Source organism: Globicephala melas, chromosome 2, assembly GCF_963455315.2.
Source record: "Globicephala melas chromosome 2, mGloMel1.2, whole genome shotgun sequence".
Classification (NCBI taxonomy): Eukaryota; Metazoa; Chordata; class Mammalia; order Artiodactyla; family Delphinidae; genus Globicephala; species Globicephala melas.
Genome location: NC_083315.2, coordinates 68,811,712 through 68,828,324, shown reverse-complemented (window position 1 = coordinate 68,828,324; position 16,613 = coordinate 68,811,712). Strand labels below are relative to the sequence as shown.

The 16,613-nt window shown below is 52.5% G+C and overlaps 2 protein-coding genes across 3 annotated transcripts in view; one reads left to right on the top strand and one right to left on the bottom strand.

Annotated features, from left to right (window-relative positions):
• The first annotated feature begins 173 nt into the window (after positions 1–173).
• On the top strand, positions 174–4,419 carry SLC51B (SLC51 subunit beta). The gene is made up of 3 exons (XM_030875277.2): positions 174–444; positions 1,496–1,586; positions 4,138–4,419. Exons 1-3 carry the CDS (start codon positions 348–350, stop codon positions 4,325–4,327), a joined length of 378 nt encoding a protein of 125 aa, XP_030731137.1. The 5' UTR covers positions 174–347; the 3' UTR covers positions 4,328–4,419.
• RASL12 (RAS like family 12) overlaps positions 1,164–16,613 on the bottom strand; it is a 32,694-nt gene continuing 17,244 nt past the window's right edge. For both annotated transcript variants that reach the window (XM_030875275.3, XM_070044897.1), the window contains exons 3-6: positions 16,008–16,064; positions 9,947–10,020; positions 9,033–9,223; positions 1,164–6,368 (exon numbers count right to left, since the gene is read on the bottom strand). In XM_030875275.3, the coding sequence (XP_030731135.2) occupies positions 5,993–6,368; positions 9,033–9,223; positions 9,947–10,020; positions 16,008–16,064 (698 nt within the window). In that variant the 3' untranslated portion in view covers positions 1,164–5,992. The remainder of the gene's footprint in view (positions 6,369–9,032; positions 9,224–9,946; positions 10,021–16,007; positions 16,065–16,613) is intronic.

Sequence of the window (16,613 nt, the reverse complement as noted above, 5' to 3'; positions counted from 1 at the left end):
AAGAGTCCCACAGCCCATCAGTGGCTCAGTCCTCCTCACTCCCAGGTCTTCCCCACACATGATGAGTTTTCATAAAGATTTGAGTGACTCCCACTTCTATGGTCTCTGCTTCTCCAGGCCCCACCTGTTGCGGGAGTTCCAGCTGTTTTGGTCCTGAGGAGAGCTGGGTTTGGGCAGGGAGGGGAGAGTAAACTGGGGTGGGATACCCAGTTATGCTCTCTGCTTTGTCTCCAGCAGGCTTTGGGGCTTTGCAAAGAGCCAGAACCTAGGAGGCCAGGAGCGCACCTGGGGGCGAAGGGGCCTAAGGAATTTGTTGTCAGAAACATACCCCAATCAGGAGCAGTGGCATGGGCTACAATGAGGAGCTTACTGGAGCCCCACCTGGCACCGAGGTGCCTCAGGAGCTGCTGGAAGAAATGCTTTGGTATTTTCGTGTAGAAGATGGTAAGTGGTGGACACAACACAAAGAGAGGAATCTGGTTGAAGCCCCCTTCATGGTCCCCTCCTCTGCAGCAGACTGCACGTTTCCTCTAAGCTAGGGACCGAGGCTGAGGGGTCTCACTACCCAGAGGGGTCTGGCTAAATTGCACCCTCCTCTTCTCAGGGCTGGCCACTCATTTACTCATCCATCCTGTCATTCACAAATATTTATTAAGTTCCTTCTGTGCACCAGGCACTGTTCTCAGCACTGGGGTTACAGAAGGGAAAAAACAAAAATCTCTGCCCTCATGGAACATACCTTCTAGTGAAAGAGACAGAAAATCAACAAATGACTAAAATGCATAGTGTGCTGGTGATGCATAATACGGAGAAAAATTAAGTGGAGAAAGGGAATAGCAGGTGTGCTGCAGGGAACATAATGTGGTCAAGGAAGGCCTCCCTAAGAAGGTGGTGTTTGAGTAAAGCTTGCAGGAGGTGAAGGAATTAGCCATGCAGATTATGTGGGGGAGAACATTCCTGGTAGAGGGAACAGCAAACGCAAAAGCTCTGAAGCTAGATCCTGCCTCACTTGGGTACAGTGTGGACCAATCTTGATTCTCCAAATTCAGATTAGCCACTTCACATGTCTGTGGGCAATGTGTTGAATCCAATTTAACTGCCACCCCTTCTTTCTTTCCTCCCTCCCTCCTTCCCTCCCTCCCTCCCTTCCTTCCTTTTCCCCTTGTACTGCACTTGGCTAGCTCCTAGCAAAACTCTGAAGACTGTGAAGTTTATCTTCACCCACACTCCTCCTTTGCCCACTATTATTACCCAGCTGCAGTGCTGTCTCCCCCAGGTAGATGAGAGCTTCTTCAGAGCAGAGATCTTATCTCCCTCTCCCCGCCCAACACTGGACTGGGAGTTCCCGCAGGGCAGGGGGCTCATTTTCAGCTTAGAGTCTCTCTACGATACCTGGCCCACAGCACAGGAAGGTTGATGCTGTGAGCTGGTCTGTTAGGGGCCTGAAGGGCACCCAGCCTCTCCTCAAGGTTCTGTCCTGTGTGTCCCTCCCCAGCAACTCCTTGGAATAGTTCCATGTTTGTCCTGGTGGCCGTGGTGGTCGTGATAAGCATTGTCTTCTTGAGAAGGAACACCCAGGCAAAAAGGTGAGGAGCTGGTCTGGGGGTGGTCTCTGGAGGGGGTGGGCCCTGCCCTCCCAAAGGAAACCTAGAGAGGGGTCATCTAGGGGCCTTGGCTGTCCACCCTTTGGGACAGCAAAATGCATCCTTTAGGGTCCTGTGAGAACCCAAAGCTGCTGAAAAACTGGCAACCGTCCCTGATGACACTCCTTGGCCCTGGCCAGCAAACAGGGCGCGGGCTGGTGGTGTATCTCAGAAGTCAGGATCTCTGGCTCTGGAGTCACACAAGCTGGGTTCAAATTCCAGTTCTGCCACTCAGCAGCTGGGCAAGACACTCAATATCTCCAAGCCAGCTTCTTCTTCTATAAATGGCAGTAATAACGGATTCCCTCCTCCTAGGATTGTGGCGAGTGCACAGTGGGGGCTTTTGCAGTTAGGGCTGTTCTTAAAGGGGAAAGGCTTATGCTGCTCCAAGGCCAAATGCAGGGCACGGAAAGAGACCTAAGATCCGTCGGTGCTCCTGGGGTAATTCTGACATCTTTATAACAACAGTACTCCTTAACCCTGGATACACAACCAAATCACCTGAGGAGGAACATTAAAAACACAGAAATCTGTACCTCGCCTTGGAGATTCTGCCACAAAGGGTGGGACCTGGGCATTGGCATTTTGTTAAACTCTCTGGATGATTCCAGGGCTAACTTCTGAGAGCTCCTTGAAGGCAGGGACCACATTTGACTCAATTTGTTTCCCCAAGCAACTGGCACAAAGTCTGGCTCTAGAAGTTATTCAATAAATGCTTGGTTCACTCATTCCCATTCATTCAACAGTTACTATAGCCCTAGTAACTAGCAGTAACTTTGAAACAATAATATTGAGAATCTCTCCCTCAGATCTGTATCATGTTTTACAATTTTAAAGGCACCTTCACATTCTCTCACTTGATCAAGACAGCACTGTAAGGTGGGGTTGGCACAAATTACCTATTCCCACTGTACAGAATAAGGTCACTGAGGATCCATGGAAGGGTTGGCCTAACCTCCGTGCTCTTCCTTCTGTGCTGTATTTTATGTCATCTATGAATCCTCCTCACAGTTCTGCTGTAAAGCCAGAAAGAAATAACCCAGTGCCCTTTGCTCGCATTGTTAACTAGTCGTTACGAACTGCTATGGCCCAGTCATCATTCATTCCACAGAATAAGCTGAGCACCTGCCCTGCGCTAAGCTCCGCACTGAGAGCGGGGGCTGCAGGGCTGGGCAAGATAGATTCAGCCCTGGTCTTATGGAGTTTACAGTTTGGTGGGGAGATAATTGTAGTTTAGAGTGACAGGTGGCAACTGTGGGACATACAGAGTATTGTGGGAGCACAGAGATGGGATCTGGGGCCTGCGGGGCAAAAAGAGAGAGAGCGAGGGTGGGCTATGGAAGCCTTCCAGACCAAGGGACAGCACACACCAAGCTCGAGGCGGGAGGAGGAGGGCCCGTGAGGCTGCAGTGTGGAGTGTGGGGAGGGCAGGGGGAGGAGGAGGCCAAGAGGCAGCAGAGCCCAGAGTGAACAGGCCCTGGGGGCCATCCTAAGGAGTTCAGGTTCTAGCCCATGGGCATTGGGGAGCCAAAGAAGAGCTCTGCACAGGGACATGAATGGCTTATGTTTTAGCAAGATCAGTCTGGATGCAGGATATAAAAAGACCCAGAGGGTATAGCCTCTAAGAAGGTGACCTTTCCTCTCTCACCCTGTCAGGAAGCATCCCCCTCGACAAGGTCACTTCAGAGACAAGGCAGGTGTCCTCAGAAGCAGCAGACACTGAGATACTCCCCTATGGCCGAAGCAGATTGGGTGGTCGGCTCTAACCACAGCCGGGTCCCTCTACTATGGCCAGGAAACCTAGAGGTGGATACTTTGAGTAGAACCACCTCAGAGGGGAGACATTTGGGAAGGTTATTGGAAGGAAGACTGGATCTTGAATGCCAGGTTAAGGAAGTGGGAGTGGGGAGCCACTGAAGGCGCTTGAGCTGGGGAGTGGTGTGGTGTGTACGCACAAGGACTTTAGAATCGTGATTTGGTGTGTGTAGGCCAGTTTGGAGAAGTGAGCACCTAGCGGCAGGAAGATTAGTTAGGAATTTCCTGATTAGCTTGTCTAGAGATGGGGTGGAGTGAGGGTGGGGATGGGGTGTGGGGTGACAAGGACCTGCACTAAGTAGGACGACAGCCCTGCGATGAGAAAATGTGGTTTGGTGAAAAGAACACGGGACTCAGGGTCAGGAAACTTAAACGCACGTCCCAGGCATGTGCTCCTTTGGCCCTCTGAGCCCCATTACATCGCCTGTAAGGGGAGCAATAGTAGTTGAGCTCACAGGTGGCGCTGAGGGTTTGGTAAGGTGACACACAGACAAGTGTAAGATGTTTCTCTGCCAAACACCACGGCGCCTTCTCGGCTTCTCCCGCAACTGTTCCCAGAACTGGGCACTGGATTTCTACCTCAAACTCACTAGCCCACCTGGGAGACCCAGTCCTGCCCCAAACACTCGGTACCCCAACTCAGGGAACTCACATTCCATAGTGTTTTCTCTCCTCCCAGAAATCAAAAGAGGCTGTCACCAGAAAAACAAACTCCAGAAGTCCTGTACTTGGCCGAGGCCAGAAACAAAGATGACAACAACCTGACCATCCTAAGAGAGACTTTGCTCTCAGAAAAGCCAAAGTTGGCCCAGGTGGAAGTGGACGTAAAAGACAGTGATGTGCCGCCAGTCATTCTTCCGGACCCCTGAGAATCTGCTAGTTAGGGTGCAGGGCAGTGCCCCCGTGGTGTTAGCAGACAGTGAGTGAACTGCAATCAAACTAAAACCCTGTTAGGAAAAAAACGAACAAAACCTTTTTATTAAAATCCTTCTGGATGTGGGCAGTTGGAATTGCATAGTCTGTTCAAATGGCAGTGGTCCACACACAAGCGGCTTGAAACAAAAGTGCAAAATCCAGAGCCAGCCTGTGGGTCAGGAAGCCTGGCCAGGACTCCTCACGTGGCCTTGAGGAGTTCACAGCCTCCCTCTGACCTCGGCTTCTCCGTCTGCAGAAGGTGGCTGAAGCCTGGGCAAGAGCTATTGTTTTCAATCCAAGCTCCTGGAAGGGCTGAGTGAGGAAGGGGCAGGATTCTGGACTCAGAATCCCCTCCCCCTCCCTTCCCCCACCACAGGCCACTCCTCTGCCTGCTGGTCTGCTGAGGGTCCGTGAAAGACTTCCTTTGGGCCAGGGGCCCTGTGGTAAAGAGAGCTAGAAAACTAAGAAACTCCCTGCCTCTGAGACCCTTCTCTTGCTAACCGTGGGATCCCAAAGGAGTGTCGCGATCCCGTGTCTGAGCCACCGTGTTGCAGTATAAGCTGTGGTGGCAAAGCCAAATAATTTATGCAAAAATTTGCTTTATGAACCAAAAATTCCTTAGGTGGTATCTTACAAAAGTGGACTTTGAACACGCAGACCCATTGCCAAGGGTACTAGGTCCTGCCGCACCAGGCTACAAACAGAAAACTGTGCTTCTCCCTACCGGATGTCTGATATAGCCAGTTGTGGGCTCCCTGGAGTCCTGGGTGATTGTCACTGGAGAGAATGACTTTGTTCTGCAGTTTTGATCAGTAAACTTGACAAGGCAGGTCCTGAGGGCCTGCGGACAGAGTCCTTGATTTTAAGGTTGTAAAATACGGGGCCCTGCCTCCTGGTGGAAACACACAGGAGGCTCCCTACACTGGCCTACCCGCGGCCCTCTCCCTCTGCCCTCATTGAGAGGCAAAGGACTGGAAATAGGCCTTCCCGGGACACCTTTGCTTCTCACAGGCTGTCCCGTAGGATTATTGCAACTAGATTTTACTTGGATAAACTGTGAGGTTTGTTGCCTGGGGGTTCTGTGAAGTCAGAAGGCAAGGGGAGGGCCAGGCTCTGGCCCTGCAAAACCTGCAGCTGCCCTGCCCTTCCCGTCCACCAGGAGGTGCTGGGAACTCAGGGCAGGATGCTCTCAGGCCCGCACTTATGCAGTGCCTCCTGAAGCTGTCCACCCAGAGCTGTCCACCAGGGGCCACATCAGGCCTGGCTGTAGATGGAGCAGGAGGGGGTGATGGCGCCACGATGGATGCTGCAATTTCCTTCCGCTTCAGGCTGACCCCAGGTCTCTGCGTTGTCACAGTGGCTGTTTCCTTCAGGGTGAGGGATGCGGTGGTTACCATGGAAACCAAGGTCTGGAGGGAATAGGAGCAGAATTTCTGCCTGTCCCTGTTGCTCCTACAGTGAACTGGGTGTCAGGGACACTGCCTGGTGCTGGAGGAGGGGTCAGCTGTCCACCAGAGGGTGAGGGCTGCTGTTCCACCAGAAGGAAAGCCGGTGGTGAGAAGCCAGCTCCTGCCCTGCAGACTGCCCAGCGCTGAGCCTGGAATCCTGAGCAGGGGCCCTCAGAAGATCTTGAAGCCCTTCAACAGTGTCAGGGTGGGTGCCTTGCGCTTGCTCTGAGCCCGGGATGACTTTACAGTGACCAGCTTGGCCTGGGCCACAGCAGGAATCTCCTTCAGGCTAGCAGTAGAAAGTGTGTTGAAGGCGCAGCTGGCCAGCCCATGCCGGGCCGTGAGTGGGGCCTGGTAATGCAGGGCCCTCTCCTCGGAGATGAAGAGGGGCCTGGCCAGGGAGTTCTTCTCCATCTCCCGCCGTGCCTCCCGTACTGCCTCATGGAAGACGTGCTGCACGTGCTCGAAGTCCAGGCACGCAGAGACCTCGAAAAACAGGCACCCGAACCTGCCCGCCAAGGCCACGCCCTCTGCCTGAGTGACCTGCCTGGCGGGGAAGCAGGGTGAGGCAGGGTCAGGAGCATGCATCCAAGTCAGGCAGGCCCAGGCCTACACCTGGATCCTCACTTACTAGCTCGGTGACCATCTTCATCTCTCTGAGGCTCAGTTTTCTCATCAGTAAAATGGGATAATGAGAGCTGCCTCTCAGGGTTGTTAAGATTAAGAAGACGATTTGTGTCAAGTGCCTAGCACAGTCCCTGCTTAATAAGTGGCGGCTGATGTCACCGAAGCCAGAATTTCAGAACGAGGCCGAGGGGAAGGGAGAAGCTGGCCCAAAGTCCCTGGCTAGACCCTGCCTGTGGCCAGAGGAAGATGGGTATTCCCAGCCCCAAATCTCCTTGACTCCCTTGGTCAGAAAATGAGCCAACCTCAGCCCTGGCATGTGGGATCAGCTCTGGGGAAAGGCAGTGGTCTGGGTGGAAGGATGTGAGACCACAGTGTCCACAGAGGCCTGGTGGGCTGAGGTCCTGACTCAGGATGCCTGTGGTCGGCAGAGGTCTCAGGGCTCGTGGCAGGGAGTTTTGTCGCTTGCCCAGGAGAGAGGCAGGAGAGAGCAAGGGTGACAGCACGAGAGAGGGAGCAGCACCTATTCCCAGCTTCATCTTGTACCACTTCCCATGATGATGAGATCGAGTATTTGTAACTAGGAAGGTCCTGAAAGCCATGGGAATCAGGGTGAGAGAAAAATACTGGCCCTTGGATAGGTCAGATGTCCAGAAGAGGCAGGGGGCAGGCGAGGGGGAGGGGTCCCTGAGGGCTGGAGGCCAAGGTTTCAGTGGCTAAATCTCACTGCTGAGCTGCCTCACCTGCCATTCCTGAGGACAGTGGCACAGCCTGGGAGCTGAGAGGGGACATCAGGGTGGGTATGGTGGGAAAAGGTTTCTGAGCCAAGGTTAATTTGGCAGGAGCAAAGGCTGGAAGTGGGCTAGCTCAACAGACAGAGGGAATGGCTGGGACAAAAGCGTCAGGGACAGAGCACCTGATCCATTCCCCAACCAGGGTTGGTGTCCTGACTGTCAGCTCACAGATTCCTGAGGAACTCCTTTTGAAAGAATACTTGGTATTATGTGCCTTTGTGATGAACTTGAATCTGAAACTTTGTCATTGTGGGGCTTGAATAATGAGCTTTCGGAAACAAGAACCCCATACGTGCATGTGTGTGCGTGAATGGATGAGCCGGGCATATAACATTATTACCCTTTTTCTTATTTTGGCGTAGCCTAGCGAAAATGTTATCAGTGGTTATCACTGCTCTAACCCACATTTTACCCTTTAGCTGCAAGACACTCATGGGAGACATTGACCAATGCTCAGCTAAAAATTACATTGTCTGTGCCCATCAAATCCTGACCTACCAACCTCGGGACTTGACCAAAGAAGGAAGTGGGGACAAATCTCATGACTCCTTAGGGAAACGATGCTGCTTTGCTCTTTGCCCCCAAACCACTTTTGGACAATCCCACTGGTAAATATTGGGACCAAAACAGTGGCCTAGTTTTTTTCCTCATATTTAAAACTGGTTTATTCACAATCCAGTCTTCTGATCCCTATTCTAGGCTCTGCGGGATCTGTGATTCCTCAAAGACTACCTTTTGGCTTTAAGATCACACAACTTTGCTCATTCCCTGAGATGGAATTTGTCTGGGTCTGAGGGTCTGCCCACCTTTGAAGGCTCCTACCGTGAGCACCCTTCATGAGACCACACCCCATTTCCCCACTGCCCATCAGCCCCGATCTATATTAAGTGTTCCCTCCTTCCTAACATCAGTCAGTGGGCCTTTGGGGCCTGGGGAAGAAGGAGTGACCAGCCCTGAGAAGGAAGGGACGGGAGGAAGGCTGGTGGGGGGTGCCCTACCTCGCAGGTGGACTGGCCACACAGGACGGATGTGCTGGAGAGGGCCAGTGGGGTCAGCCATCAGGTGGAGGCATCACAGTCTCAAACGCCTCAGGGGCCAGGCGGGCAACTTGGGTGTGTGGGGAGGGTGGAGGTAAGCCACGGGGAGTGTGAGGCCTGTGTTCAGCTGGAGGGGGCACGCCCCACCTCGAAGCATTCCAATTCCCGCTCTTTTAAAACACTGTGCCAGCCAAGCAAAATACGGCTGCAGCACTCAGTGGTCATCTGTCCTCTGGCCCAGTCTGTGGTCTCCGATTCAACTCCAACTCTTTCTAAGAGAACCTGCCCTCAGCACAGCCAACTGCGGGAATGAGCCTGGGGACCACGCTTGGGTGAGGCGAAAGCTGGTTGGACCAGGGCAGACACCTGACCCAGGTGGCCAATTAGAGCCTCTCTCCCCAGAATTGGAATTGGGCACTGGATGACCAGCCAGCTGTGGGGAGTGGAAACAGAAGGTCATATAGTCTCAGGAAAGCAAGGGTGAGGCTGAGAGAGACCTCAGAGCCTCAGGAGGATGGGAGGAGTGGCCTCTCTTCCGACTTTCAGGGTCCAGCTCCTGTGCAGCCCAGATGCTCTTCCCTTCCTGCCCTTGGCTGCCTGGAAGCCCTGCCCACCGTATCCTTACAACACACCCCCTTCTATCTACATCCAAGGGGATTACTCTTCTTAGCAGCCAAATAATCCCTGAAGATGACACCGCTTTTACGAGAAAGGAGAAGGCGAGCTCTAGGGTGTGGGACAAAATGCCGCACTCACCTGTACTGGGCCATGTCCAGCTTGTTGCCCAGCAGCAGAGCAGGGTAGCTGCGCTGTGTCTCCTTCTCATGCAGAGCGAGCAGCTCCAGGTAGCTGCTGCTGCCCTCGAAGCTCTGGCGGCTGTCGACGCTGTACACCACCAGAAAGGCGTGGGCCCAGTTCAGGTAGCGCTCACAGTTCCTGGGGGTGTCCTGGGGCAAAGGAGGGCAGCCTCTGTCAGGGGCAGAGGAGGCCAGGGTACAGGCCTTCACCTGAGCTGTCTCATCCCACTTCCCCGCTCCCTGCATCTCTGTATATTGTTCCCCAGCAGGGCCCTTTTCAAAGGGGCACTTGAGTGTGGATTTGGCCTGTTGTGAAAGGAGACATTGTTTCTGAGCCTCACTCCCACCACCCAGCCCCAGACTTGGAGACCTCGGCCTCTGGGGCACAGAGCCAAGACTCTGGCATGGCCCCTACAGAGACCTGGCTGTGCCTGGGCACTGCTGGTTTGGGGTCAGGTTCACGGTGCCCCTTTGGCTTCTGAGAAGAACTGGCATCCAGCCTTGGCGGGGGTGGTGAGGACACAGGGAGATGTATGTACTGGGCGGCGGGGCAAGGTTGGGCCAGGGGAGCCTCTGTGTAAACACGTGTGGGCACCTGTCTCCATGCGTACACAGACGTCAAGCCCCAGAGCACAGAATCTCAGAGCTGACACCGACAATCATCAGGTCTCCCCAGGCCCCTTCCTATCCCTTCTCATTTGGCACATCAATAGATTCAGGCCCAGAGAGGTCAGCACCTCAATCAGGAACACATAGCAAATTGGAGCTTAAAAGGTTTACAGAGTCCCATCTGAGGTCCACACTCTGGAAGCAGGACTTCCCAAGAGGCTGCATTGACTCTCAGCTCTTCATGGGTCATGGGGGTAATGTTACCAGGTCTGCAGTGTCCATGACCCTCAGGTGGACAGGCTGGTGGTCCACGGTCTCCTCAGAGCTGTAGGTATCCTCTGCAACACAGACGGTCAGCCCAGTCAGAGGCAGGGCAGGCCACTCGATGGTAGGCTGGGTCTGAGTTCCAGCTTCCCTTTGCTGGATCCCTGTGCGCCCCTGGGGGACTTGCTCTGGGGCTGGCTGAGCCAGGACCACTGGAAAGACCCTGGCTCTCACCCACATGGAGGACACGGGCAGACCCTCCCACCAAGGAGATGCTGCTCCACCTGTCAGGCCCAGAGCACCCGAGGGCACTCATAGAACATGCCACAGGGTATGGGATTGTGTTCTGGGTCCACCCACCACACCTGTAGGATGGAGTGTGTGTGGCTCACGGGCCCAGTGAGCAGCAGAGGCCTCAGGAGCTGCACTGCCAGCCCCTCCCACCTGAACCCCAAGCTTCTCCACCCCCTTCTCTCCAACCACAGTACCTGGCCCACAGGAAGACCCCAAGGACAATCAGGACAACCCTCTGGCCCCCGGTGGGGAAGGGACAAGAAAGGAGAAGCACACAACATGATTAAGGCAGGGGCCGGGGGCGGGGGGCGGAGGGCGGGGAGGTGGGTCAGACCCTGTTTAGAAGACCCGAGAAGGAGGGGCAGGGGATGGGGGAGGGAAGGACTGGGAGTTTGGGATTAGCAGAGGTGAACGATTATATACAGGATGGATAAACAACAAGGTCTTACTGTATAGCACAGAGAACTATATTCAATATCCTGTAATAAATCATAATGGAAAAGAATATTTTTAAAAATGTCTCTGTGGGCTTCCCTGGTGGTGCAGCGGTTGAGAGTCTGCCTGCCGATGCAGGGGACACAGGTTCGTGCCCGGGGCCGGGAAGATCCCACATGCCGCGGAGCGGCTGGGCCCGTGAGCCATGGCCGTTGAGCCTGTGCGTCTGGAGCCTGTGCTCCGCAACGGGAGAGGCACAACAGTGAGAGGCCCGCGTACCGCAAAAAAAAAAAAAAAAAAAAAAGTCTCTGTGTATAACTGAGTCACTTTGCTGTACAGCAGAAACTGGCACAACGTTGTAAATCAACTATATTTCAATAAAGAAAAAGAGGTCCCAAGAAGGTTTTACAAGTAATCCTTGTCAAAATAATAGCAGAGGAATCTAGGATGGTTGAAAGTTTTAGGTTGGAGATGGGAATCAAACCCAACTTCAGCTACTTTTTAGCTGTGTGCCTTGGTCAAGTCATTTCAGCATTCTGAGACTCTGTTTCCTCATTTTAAAATAGGGATGATGTGATAACACTGGCTAACAGTTTTCAGGTTTTTACTCCGTGCCAGGCGCTGTGCTAAATGCTTGTCCCTGCACCATTCACAGGGCTGCATGAGGACTGGATGGGCCGCTAGGCATGGGGCCTGGCCCTCCACAAATGCCCAGTAAAGGACAGTGGGGACATAGTGCTCCAAAGTTTCCAGGGCAGGTTCACATTCCTAGGTGATTTTTTTTTTTTTTTACTTTTTATTTTGAAATAATTTTAGACTCATGTAGAAGTTGCAAAATAGTACAGAGAGTTCCTGTGTACTCTTCCCCCCCTCCCCCCAACGTTAGCACCTTACATAACCATAGTACCATGGTCAAAACCAGGAAATTGACATTGGTACCATACTATGAACTACACCACTGACCTTATTTGGATTTCATGAGTTTTTACAAATTGTTTTCTCTAAGTCCTCATGACCTCAAACCTGAGAAAGTATCAAGTGGCCAGGTCTGCAAAGAGGACCTCACTGTCACAATCATTCTCCCTACCCCCAACTTTCCCCTGTGCCACTGGCCCACACATGTGAGTGTACTTGGCCCTCACCTTTCCCTGGGGGTGGTGGTGCCCCTGTGCCCCAAGTGACCCCAAAGAAGAACCCTCTGGGCAGAACTGGAGCCCTCTCTGCCTGTTGGTAGCAGCCACTGTGAGAAGCGTACCCCCCAGCCGTGGCGGAATTCTCTCTGAGGGCCATTGGCAGCTAAGCCAGGCCTGGACACATGCCAGGTCCACTAGCAGCCGGCAGGAGTCATAGACAGCTCCCGTCCCCAGCCTGCTGTGGGGACTTGGATAAATAGCCGTTCTTGTTCAAAGACAAAAAAAAAAAAAAAATCTCATGGAAAATATGCCCCAAATGTTTAACTATATTTGGTGCAAGAAGAGCTGCCCCTGGATACCTATATCTCCTTCAGAATTTTCTTTATTTTCCTGCCAGAGTTGTCTGATGCATGCCTTTTAGGTGCTTCCCAGCTTCTGTGCCCAAACAGGCACCATGCTGTGCCCAGCCCAAGGAAATATATTAGCCCAACCTTGGTCTCCTACAGTCCCTTAAATGCAACAGCCTTTTGAGGTTGCTGTTAGCTCTTCCATAGAGAGATGACAGGAAGGTGAGGCCCAGAAAAGAAGAGAACTCTCCCACAGCCACACAGCACCCTATCAGAAGGAACTTGAACTTGGGGCTCTACAGTGGGACCCCCTCACTCCCTCTGCTCAGTGGACAAGCCAATTCTCCAGCTCTATCTGTGCAGAATACAGGGAAAGAGCAGAAGCTCCCCGTCCAGCTGAGGCCGTGGAACATGCATGGGCAAAGTGGAGAAGGCTCAGAGGTCATGAAATCATCTTATCCGGCTCCCTCCCCCTTTGCAAGTGAGGTGACTCCAGGGGCTGGGGGTGCAGTGGGGGCTCCTTTCCAAGTCACAGTAATGTCCTGCCTCCCCATCACAAAGTCCCTGCCCTCTGGTCATTCTAGAGTCCTTTACTAAATACGGGTTTCATAACTGCTAGTTCTAAATAACATTCTTAGGACTTAAATGCTGAGAAAAGATCCCTTTCCCGAAGTATTTTTCTCTCATTTACAGCAATAATTTTTAAAATGTCACTAAAGGAGCTCTGGTCAGAGTGTGTATGGGATGATGCTTCAGAAATGGTGCCTGTACCCTTGTTGGAGCAGGATGAGGAGAAGAGCGGTGAGAAGCTTGTCATTCTGCCCTGGGCAAACCAGGTGAGATGCCCCCAATCCCTCTGTGAGAGGAGGGTGTCCTCCTGGATACCCCTGCTCGCTTCCTGGAGTGCTCAGCACAGGTGAAGCCCTTTCACAGGCACTGACTCTCTTGGCTCCTACCAACTCTAACAGTCACAACGTATAACAAGGCACAGCTCACACACAGAGCACAGTCTATTAGTCCTATCTTCCAGATGGGGAAACCAAGGCTCAGAGAGCCCAGTGCCACACAGACTTCTGACTTCAGGTCCTCGATAGCATAAGGCCACCCTTAGTGGAGGGCAACTGGAGTGGTGTCTCATCTTCCTTTGTACCTGAGGTTCTCCATGATCTTAGGCAAACCACTGAGCCCTCTCTGCCTCAGTTTCTTTACCTGTAAAATGGGGATAATAATAGGAGCTCTTCTTTAAAGGGTAATCCTAAAACCAAAATTCAAATCCCATGTTTAACAGCATCTGTGTTGTGCCTAGCACTGCACTCCAAGCTGGAGATAGGAATGAACATCACAGGTGTCGACCCTCAAGAGGCCCCTTTGAGCTCAAGCTCTTGGAAGGTGTTTGAAAAGGGGGGAAAGGGTGGGGCTTCCCTGGTGGCGCAGTGGTTGAGAGTCCGCCTGCTGATGCAGGGGACACGGGTTCGTGCCCCGGTCCAGGAAGATCCCACATGCCGCGGAGCGGCTGGGCCCGTGAGCCATGGCCGCTGAGCCTGCGCGTCCGGAGCCTGTGCTCCGCAACGGGAGAGGCCACAACAGTGAGAGGCCCGCGTACAGAAAAAAAGAAAAGGGGAAAGGGTGGTTTTACATCTCCACATGGCTAACTCTTCTTTGGATGCTCAGACCTTTCTCCACAGAAGGAAAGGCTCTGGTCCGAGAGTCCCCCCCTGTTGCTGGAACCAGCCATGGGACAGTGGTGGGAATGTTCAGACAGTGGACAGGACCCCCAAGGAGCAGCACTGGCCTCCCAGAATGGCCGACAGGAGAGCGTCTGGCCATCTCTCCAGCTCAGAAGCTCTCAGGGTGTGGTACGAGAAAAAAGGCTGAGGTGACTAACCACTGTGGAGCTGCCACACCCCCACCTCAGACCGTCTGACCACGCATTCCCCTACCAGTTCAGAACTCCAAAATTGCTCAACCAGGAAGCTCAAACCACCACTGTAATAGGCACCTCTGGTGCGACCCTGCCTGAAGGGTATGGATGGGAGACAGGAAGAAGAGAGACTGGAGATAGGCTGCCAAATAAAATACAAGATAACCAGTTAAATTTGAATTTCAGATAAACAGCTAATACTTTTTAGTATAAGTATGTTCCATGCAATATTTGAGGTAGGCAGAATCTGTCTTTTGAGCCACTGTCCTTGAGAATCTCCGTTTTCCCTTCCCAGACATCCCTGCTGTGTGCCTTCCCTTCCCACCCACTCCCCCACCCCGCCCATCTGACTTCGTGCTCCTGTGTCTCACTCCCCTGGGCACTGACCTCTGCTAATCGATGGGCTCCCCTCAGACCTGCTGGTGACCCTGGCCCACAAAGCTCCTTGGGCCTGCTTCCTCCGCTGTAGCCGAGGGGCTGTGTCAAAGCACAGGCGGTCACACCAAACTTTGAGGAACAAACCCCTTAAGGACTGTCCGCAAGTTGCCTACCCTGCATTCCTGACTTAGCCAGGGGACCCCCTCTGCTTCCTCTGCTTGACCCCTGGGGTTCTGTGTAAGATCTCCGTGGAAGAGGGGATTCTGCTACGTAAGGAATAAATTCTAAAAACACTGGACCAAGTAGCCTTGACATCTCTTCCTGCTCTGACACTGGGATTCAACATCCCAGCCTGGACTGAGGGGCTGAGGGGCACCAGTGGGCTGAGGAGCCCTTTCCTTCAGGCGTGAAGGGCGCAATCCATCAGAGGTCTGCTGCCGGTGGTGCTGCACTGTGGAGGTTTCATTTGTGGGACCCCAGGGTCCTCCCGGAGCCCTGGGTTTCCTCAGAGGGCCTTCAGGGGTTCCACAAACGCCTTATTCAATTCTTATGAAGGGGGAAGATAATCTAAGACTGCAACCTCCGTTTCCAAAGAGCAAAGAGCATCCAGACACCCCATTTTTCTCAGTGGAAAGTTTACCATAAAGAAATGCTATAAATGTGAGCTTTAAGTTACAGTTATATTAATAAAATTCTGCTTTTACGTATTTAGATATTGGGCTTCCATGTAAGAGGTTATTTGAGGAAAAGGTCCTGCTGCTAAAATTAATTTTCAGAACAGTGATCTAATTAACTTGGGCGAATCTCAGCCACCACAGATGGGAAGCCATTTGAGGAGAAAGAAGGAAGGAGAAGCGAATACGCATTCAATGTCTCTGTGGGTCAAGTATTACGCTACGTCTTTTACATGTGTTATTTCATTAATCCTCACAGTAATTCTCTGAGATAGGTATTTTTATGCCCATTTCACAGATGAGGAAACAGAAGCTCAGAGAGCTTAGGTGACTGCTTCAAAAGTGCACAGCCAATAAGTGACAAAGCCAGGATTCAAACTCAGCTCTGACACCAGGGCATCCCTTTTTCCAATACACCATCATGATACAGCTACCAAACAAGACTAGTTTTCTTGTGTGGTTAAAAAACTGGTTTAGAAGCCAGTATTACTAGGGAATTTCCCAAATGTCTTGTCCAGCTTTTGTGGAAAAGTACACAGAATAACCATCTGGAAGAAAAACACTTAATGGATGTGCATATTCTGCAATGCTCGTTTTTTTTTTTTTAAGTTTCATCATACTTCATATTTTAGGGCAAAGCAACTTCTCTCAGTTCTCTTAATTGGGCTAACCCCCAAGTTGTCTGGGGTGAGCTGAGGAAGGGTACATTTTTGGAACTTAAAACATTTTGTCGCATGGGCTGAGTCATCCTGGTGGCTCCTCCCCTCGGCCCCCAGATGTGTGGTCCTGGTCAGGCCTGGGCCCACCACGGCATATGTGTGTTTGCAGGGGAGATCCAAGTGGGCACGGCAGGAGGGACAGGGGGGAGTGGGCCCTTACCCAAGTTGGGGTCATATTCACTGATAAACCTCCTGGTCAGAAACTTCACCGTCAGGGCTGCAAGAAGGAGAAAGAAGTTGGCTCAGTCTCCCCATCGTGTCTGGCTGCTGGGCCCTGGAGCCTGCCCCTCTCATTTTAGGGAGGACTTATCTAGCCTCTGTGACCCCTCTGCTCTCTGGAGAGCGGGGGAACTGGTTTGAGAGGCTCAGAGGAAACCAGAAATATGGGGAACCATGTCCTTCCCGGTTGCATTCTGGGATGTTTTATTTTGGAGGGGGATGGCGGCGAGAAAACAAATGAGAGGCAAGCCTAAGGGGCGTTTGTGAAGACCCTAACTACGGGGTCTGGACCCAGGCAAGCAGTTACCTTAGGGCCAACTTGCTGAGACTCTAAGTGAAGAGAAACCTCCCCCACCCTTGACAAGGCACAAAGACTCTGAAGTGTGGAGGCATTTATCCCAGCTTTGGCTACAAGCCAAAGAGAGAGTAAGAGCTGAGTTATCAGTGGGTGATCTCTGGGAGGGATATGAAGCCCCGAATCCCAAGTAAACACACTCTAGTCCTCAGTCCTCGAGTCTTGGCTCTAAGGCCTCCACACTCATCATGG